General features: G+C 35.4%; 1 protein-coding gene across 1 annotated transcript; it reads right to left on the bottom strand.

Annotated features, from left to right (window-relative positions):
- Positions 1-55: 55 nt before the first annotated feature.
- LOC127876693 (uncharacterized) lies at positions 56-6,223 on the bottom strand. Its single transcript, XM_052422098.1, has 3 exons — positions 6,035-6,223; positions 5,876-5,951; positions 56-5,380 (listed from the first exon to the last, which is right to left on the bottom strand). The coding sequence occupies exon 3, from the start codon at positions 4,073-4,075 to the stop codon at positions 1,979-1,981; it is 2,097 nt and encodes a 698-aa protein (XP_052278058.1). The 5' UTR covers positions 4,076-5,380; positions 5,876-5,951; positions 6,035-6,223; the 3' UTR covers positions 56-1,978.
- Positions 6,224-7,958: the final 1,735 nt, after the last annotated feature.

The raw sequence follows: 7,958 nt of genomic DNA on the forward strand, positions 1-7,958 counted from the left end.
ATGTAGATTTTTAACGCTTTAAGACTGAATAAGACAAATGTAAAAAAACGCCATGCAGTGTTCCATGTATCATATTTATTCAACAATCAATGCACCAGGTATGAGTGCTTGATACAGACTCATAAATGTTATTTACAAATGCTGGTTTTACATTGAATTTACTAAAACAAATGATGCAAATTACAAATTAGGTTTTCAAGTAACAAACATTAAAAAACAACTCCTGTATCATATTCCATATCATGTGCATAAAGTAACTAGTCACTATGTAATCTTTTAACAGTTGTTATTACAAATGAACCATCTGTACATCATATTTATTCAACAATCAATGCACCAGGTATGAGTGCTTGATACACACTCATAAATGTTATTTACAAATGTTGGTTTTACATTGAATTTACTAATACAAATGATGCAAATTACAAATGATGTTTTCAAGTAACAAACATTAAAAAACAACTCCTGTATCATATTCCATATCATGTGCATAAAGTAACTAGTCACTATGTAATCGTTTAACAGTTGTTATTACAAATGCACCATCTGTTTAAAGAGTTACAAAAAAGGAAATATGATCTTACTAAATTCCGATTCATAATCATGTATTTGAAGCATGACATATACAATCATAGTTAAACTAAGTTGAAAATAACTCAGAATTTAACTTAAAAAAATGTATTATTATAATTCACAATAGAACAGAGTTAAACCAATGTCATTAATGGTAACAACTTTGTTATTAAAACCCTTTAAAATTATTGTGCTAGAGTTCATGATTGGTCACTATCTGACGATTCCAATTCTTGACCAAAAATGGATGACAGGGTGTATATATTTGTGCACATTGTATCTTCTGTTTCAATGTCTCCTTCACAATTACAAGCCACTGTACATGGCTGCTTGTTTCTGAAACATGCACATGTTTCAATGCAAATGTTACAATTACAAACCAAATCATTGAGCAACTCTGGAGCTGCTGCCGGTTGGCTCATCATTTTTGGTCTTATTCCAAGCCCATGTGTGTCATATTCATATCCAAACACAAACAATGATGGAATCTGATGCTGTGGTGTCGTAGCATGACGCCATATCCACAGCTGTACTACACACCTCAGGAGATGTAGTGATAGACTATTTTCAGTAGGTGGTAAATTTCTAGGTTGAACAGAACCTTTGGCTTTGAGGCATCTTAACTGATGTAGAGTTTGTCGACTGTTTCCACCATACATATCAGTAACAAATTTGTTACAGGCTAATTTTTGAGGTTCAGTTAACATCAGCTCCAGACCCAAATCATTCAGATGTTGATACTTGTGAGAGTTGTCCATCATCATATTGAATGCTTTGCGTTTGCCCTTTCCATAAAATCCGCTCGTTGTGTCACAACCCGTCAAACAATAAACGGTAAGCAGAATTTTAAGTTGCTCAGTTGTCAATTTCTGGAAAATTGTCTAGACTGTAGAAGCCTTCTGCAATCAGTATGAGTCGTAACTTTACCTGTTGACATGAATACATATGGAGCGCCTATGTTCTGGTAATGGTGCAGCAATAAGACCAGAACGTCAGTGTCAGGTGAATGAATGACAAGAGATGTGGCTCCTCTGTCTGCCTCATATTTGGAGTGCAGGATCATCATTGTATAAGCCTCTTCCTGGTTGGTATTAAGTGCTGAAATTTGAGTGCTAGAATCTGGTGATATTTGAAAACAGTGAAGGTGTTTTCCGCCATTGACGAACAAGGTTTCGTGAGAATTCAGCTCATCACATGCATGTTCTGTAATGTAGCTTGTGTAGTATTCAATAATGCGTTCTTTGTTTGATCCACTGCGCAGGAACATCTTCCAGTCGTTTGGGATGTAAAGTTCTCCTTGAACATGAATATTGCCTGTTTTGTTGTTATTCAGGTCACCCCTTTCTTGTCTTGTTTGAGATTTTATGCTGCCTTCGCTGTATTTATCAAATACTATGTGGATGGCTTAAACATGTGAAGACGATTCACGAGCCTTTCTCAATGCATATGAATGAAATGCAGATGCCATGCTTTTGAAGTTTGCCAGTTCAGATGGTGCTGGTAATATCTGAACAAGCGCCATACCGTCAAATATCACCACCAAAGGATCGCTTGTCATCGTTTGTGATTCAGGTAGCAGTTCTTCTAGTTTTTTCATGAAGTCAGATTTTCTGGTTTTGATCATCTTTCCATCATCCGTAAACATGCTCATGGGAACTGCTGTATTTTCAAAAGCAAAGACGCGCTCAGAAGGAACCTTTTTGTATGTGTTGATTGCCAACAAACACTGAAACATTACTGTACCATTTATAAGTTTAGCCTTTTGCTTCTTATGTGATGGTTTTGAATTCATATCAGACATGGATTTTATCTTGCTTCTTGGCATAGGGCTGTAAAAGTCCTTTTCAGGTGCTTCTGTCCCATCGCTCTTCTCTACAAGTCCTTCGGTAACAAATGATTCAAATAATTCACAGCCTTTGGTCAAACAGTTCTTCATAGATAGCTCTACATCTTCATTGGCATGTGCTCCTGTGGCAAAGTTGATCAATTGCTCAGGGGTTTTAGTAACATCAAATGGGTCTATGAAATTACCATCAAAGATGTTTGTCATTGACATGACAGCTTTGTCATACTGATTTCGTTTGCTGTTACTGTCATTGTTATGTTTTTTATCATCTGGCTTGCTGGTAGCGTGTATGCTGTCATGGAATACTGCAGAGTATCTTGATGATATTGGTCGTGCAAGAAACCAACGTGCAAGGGCATTCTCCCGCAGGGTGAGTCCTACTTTCCCACCTGATCCCTTGAGATCTTTGTTCTGGGTTGCTTCAAGTGCATACTCCAGCCAAACATTATTGAATGTACCAGAAGACAACTTTGCAGTGTAAAAACCTTCAAGAAATCCTTCTTTTACATCTTGGGGAAGCATGTTCATTTGAAGCCATTGGACCGTCATGTACCTCGCATAGGTTGTTCTGTTTGATGCAAACAATAGAGGCATCAGCTGCAATTTGGCATGTTGGTATACTGTCCAGTTTGGAGACCTAGTTGACGCGATCAGTAACTTTAGTGGGGTTGAAACTTTTGCAAGATAGTCATCCCAAAGCGAAAATGTAGATGATAAATTGCGACCCTCTTCCCTGAACTCTTCTAAATACGGCGTCAGGTAGTTTGACAGGGTGTCAACAAATCTGTCCAATGACTCTGCATAGGTGTCAGTAGGCATGCTTCGGAAGTCTGATAGCATCATTCTTACTTCGCTGGCCATATTCTTGTTGTTCTTTGCACACCAGGCGTCAAAGTTGATAAGTAACCGGTTGTACAAAGCTTCGTCAACCAACTTGAATGCTGTAAGTGCTCTATCAAAGTCCTTACCCAACAGAATATTATTTACTGTGGCTGGGGCATATGTACCTGAATCAATAAGCAGCTGCTTAAGACCTGCGTCTCCATACAGATGTCCGATTCCTGCGAAAACAGACATAAGTAGATGCATGCCGCCTTCCACTGGGATCACCCCTTGTAGCTTCTTATCCTGGCTCCAATCTATTTCCAATGCTTTTGTCAATAGTCCCATATCGAACACCACAGGTATATGTGACTGGCCTAGGCTGGTGGCAACTTCTTTGGCCCGAAGCAGTGTTGTATATATTGTGCTGTAGTCTGTGGGTTTTGACATGATGATTGGATTGTATGCTATAGTAGAGGCTTCTGTTTTGTTTTCTTTCCTGATCAATTGTGATGAAAACACACTCCAGTTTGGAATATTTTGCTGATCATCAGATATATCGTCACATAAAATGGAACTGCGCCCGACAGAATATAGCAGCTCTCTCAGTCTGGCAAGTCTTACAATGTTGGACTCTGTAGGTTCTATGTCTTCCAGCTTTACAGGGCGCTCAAAGACTGGTCGTGGTCTTTGTGCAGGTTTACTGTATGGAACAATCCAACAAAGGCCACCACCAGGAAGTGACTGACTGTCAAACGTCCTACTTGTTGATTTCGGAAGACGTGTAATCCTCGTTGACTCGGCTGGCGCACTGCTGACCAAAATGCTTGTCATCGCATGAGTCGTGCTTTTACCATCAACTGTTCGCTCATTAGATCCCAGTTATCAGCAACTGCCACTACCAGATTCCCCCCTTGGTCTCTAGGTAGTATATTGTCTGGGACAATACCACCAGAGTCTGTTACCTTATGTGATGCAATGTTCTGTTGGGCTGCTGATGTCAAGAATAACCGAAGATCTGGATATGAGATGGAATAACCAAGAGAGTACATATCTTCAATCAAATGGCGGCTGCCAAACTCGTTGTAGAGGTGTATCCCTAAGCCCAGGTGTTTAGGGGATGGGTTTGACGTGACAAGTGTAGTAAGGTCACAAGCAACAGCTAGACATCTTGTATTGGTCATCTCAGATGCTTCCTTGTAGCATTTTTTGTCATATAACCAACACACTGTCTTGTAAAGAGGCTCCACAAACTGCTTCTGATTTGACAGTTTCATTTCTTCTGGAGCGTAAAAGAAGTCATGCAATTTAGGATTATTCTCTATAATTCGTCTTCTCAAAATACCCATAGCCTTATGAACTACAGTTTCATCTGTGTCATCCTCTGACTCTGGTAGTTCATCGTATGAACAATCATTGTCATCTTGAATGACCTGTTCTAGCTCCTTTGACTTTCTAACAGCATCATTTATAGTCAGACTAGAAGAACAAACTAAGTCAGGCTTTCCATGCTGATGAATAAAGGATACCTCTGGCCATACTTTTTCTAACAACATTTTCAAATCGGAACTTTTATAAGAGTTTGCATCATTTGAACATCCTTCTGATTCAGCAATTTCAACAAAACGTTTTTTTAATGTAGGAAAGAAGAAAACCTTTTTATCAACAACAATAGAATGCTCAAATTCATTTTTAACTTTCGCAGCTATGATTGTGTATGAAATTGTTTGATTTTTAGTAGTGGCTTTATTAGGTGTCAGCCCGGTAAATGCATAGGTATTACACTGGTAATATTTAGTCAAACAACCTTTTTTTCTATGATATCGAGCCTCGATGGCTACAAGATCACCATTTGGAACACTTGCCAATCTGTCAATAATGGCTACATCATTTATTGCAGTAGCAATATTTAACACTTTGCGATATATAGAGTTAGAGTCTGAAGATATAGAAGTTTCAACTAGCGACCAACTTCTGCTAAAACCTCTTGATGTATTGTCCCTATGACGGCTGCACTTTTCGCCACAAATGAAGCACCATGATTTCCAATCAAAGTTCTCAGTAGTGGACTTCGTCTTAAAAGGTGTTCTTGTATTTTCCTTGTCATCCATTGTTGAGTCAACTTAGGACTATCTGGGCCTAAAAAACAGAAATACATATGAAATCCTTTTCAGAAAAAAAGAGAATTTGAAATGAAATAAATTTTCTACTTCCAATGATCATGTTTGAGAGAAATCATAATATGATATTTATGAATATCATTATAATTGCCATACCAGCATCAAATTATTTGATACATCTAGTTCTATTTTAACTATGAATACATGTTCCTATATAAAAGATCTGTCAGGTATTTAAATTAATGATTTTTTTTAAATATATATTCTTGGCAAAACCTACTAAATTGAATTAAGAATGTAATGTTGTTAAAACTGTAAAATTTAGATATTCATTTATTGTAGTTTATATACCATTTAATTAATTAGACAACATCAATTATCTTCATTTAGATCATCATATTAAATAGAGATGAAATAGTGACCCTTGAATATTATTATCATCATCATTGTTATCATTATTAACATTATTATTATTATCATCAGTATTTTTATTTCTTTTAATGGTAACACTTACTGTTGTATTCATAACGCAGAGAAGGATCACCACATGGTTGTCATATGTCTTCACTACTCTCCTCTGCTTCAAATTTCTGAAGCAAAAAAACTATTTAGTATACACAAAACTCTTTTATAACTTACTGTTAAAATGGATCAACAGAATTAAAATACATACTTTTTTAACTTTGCAGTCATAGTAGATCTGTAAGCTCTCTTTCCAGATGTAGCCATATTTTCTTCTCTGAAGACTGTCATTCACTAGGCTGATGAAGTTCTGTTGTTTTACCTATTAATATATTCCAAACAATAGTTAAGAATAGGCAGAAATTAACATTTCTAAGGCATACAAAATAATTCATCAACAGAAAACATTTTTTTTTCAAATAAGTTAATTAACAAGATAATAAAAGGTGTGAAAAAAAATGTCCGCTTACTAGTACCTATCCGAGTACTACTAAAGTTTTGGAAAAAAAAAATTAGCACCCCTCTTATTTAATAAACAAGACAGTGAAGATTTCAGATAAGGGTTTCAAATTTTCACGAACACTACTTATGCATATATTCAAACGGATTTTAGTAAATATCTGTGATGAATAACATCAATGGCATTGCAGACAAATTTCCTTGTGATGTTTTAACAAATGTTTTATTTATTAAAACCTTTAAGCATATCATGTTGTTATGATTCAAACAATAAATAAACATGTAAAATACTTACCGAATTAGATGTACATGGAAATGCAAACTGTGAAAATAACAAAAAAAGTTTGACATTGATGTCTGCTAATTTTAACTTGTATGGAAAATTTATTTCAAAGGGAAGTAACTCAACACATGTTTAGTAACTAAATTCAACTAATTCTTTATATTATTATAGTTGTCATAGCTTTCAGTGTTGAAAGTTGACTCACTTGATAAAAATGGTATATAATTTCATTAAAATGAATAACGTATTAGTGGTATAAAATAATTATTTAAGTTTTAGTCGATGAATTAACACACTGTATCAAATGAAAGTACAGTTACAAATCACTCCATCAATTAAACTATTATTTAATGATATCTGGATCGTAGTCTTGACCATAAAAGTTTACTTTTTCGTTTGTTTTAAAGGATATTAATATATTTATTGATTTTACCTGATTTTAAATATATTTTAATCAAATTCTTGATAGTTATACATTAAGATATTAGAATTTGCCCCCAAAATTGGAGCATTTTTTGCTGATTTTCAGTAAAATATGCACAAAAATGCATTCCACTACATGGTAATAGGTAAGTAAAGCATTTAAGATACACCACCCTTTCATTTAATGTTGATTAAGAAGGTAGATAGCAATTTTCCCCACATAAAATGGAAGTTGTAATGTATACCGTGAGTAAGACCATTTTGGCGGCCATCTTGGACGCCATCTTGGATTTTGAAGCCCTCCAGCACTTTTCGAAAAAATGAAATCTCATACCATAATCTACAGACCCAGACGAACATTTGCATATATAAAACTCTTTGTTTATGATCAGTGGCCAGTTACTCCCCTAAATAAGCGACTTATGTGTGCCTGTTTGCAGCACTACATGCACCATAGGTCAGAAAACTTGATAAAATAAATATATTGGTCATATTGCTAAGTTTGTTCAATACAAAAACGTGATTGTGCATGTCCCTCTTATGTTTTAGAATTTGCACAGAAAGCAATTTTCTATTTAAAGAGCCTAACCCCTGCCATCCCATGTGCAATTCCATTCGGGGTCCCTATGAAGGGTGTATATACAAGTTTCACTAAAATATAACAATTTTTTCTTAAATGCAAAACCACTTGTACTATTTTTAATTAATTTAACATTGACCCTACCCATGCAATCTACAATGACATGTAAAGTCTTGAAAGGTATCAAATTAGCAATACATGTTGTTTCATGAAAATATCCACACTCATTTTAAAGTTCTTGAGAAATCACAATCTGACACTACCATACACTTGCTCTTTTGCATTGCTCAAGTAAATAACCGTTAACAAAACAGCCAAATATAATAACCAACAACGGCAAAGTTCAATCTAATAACACTTGGTTAACAAAAAAAATACACAAATAAAGAA

Source organism: Dreissena polymorpha, chromosome 4, assembly GCF_020536995.1.
Source record: "Dreissena polymorpha isolate Duluth1 chromosome 4, UMN_Dpol_1.0, whole genome shotgun sequence".
NCBI classification, from domain to species: Eukaryota; Metazoa; Mollusca; class Bivalvia; order Myida; family Dreissenidae; genus Dreissena; species Dreissena polymorpha.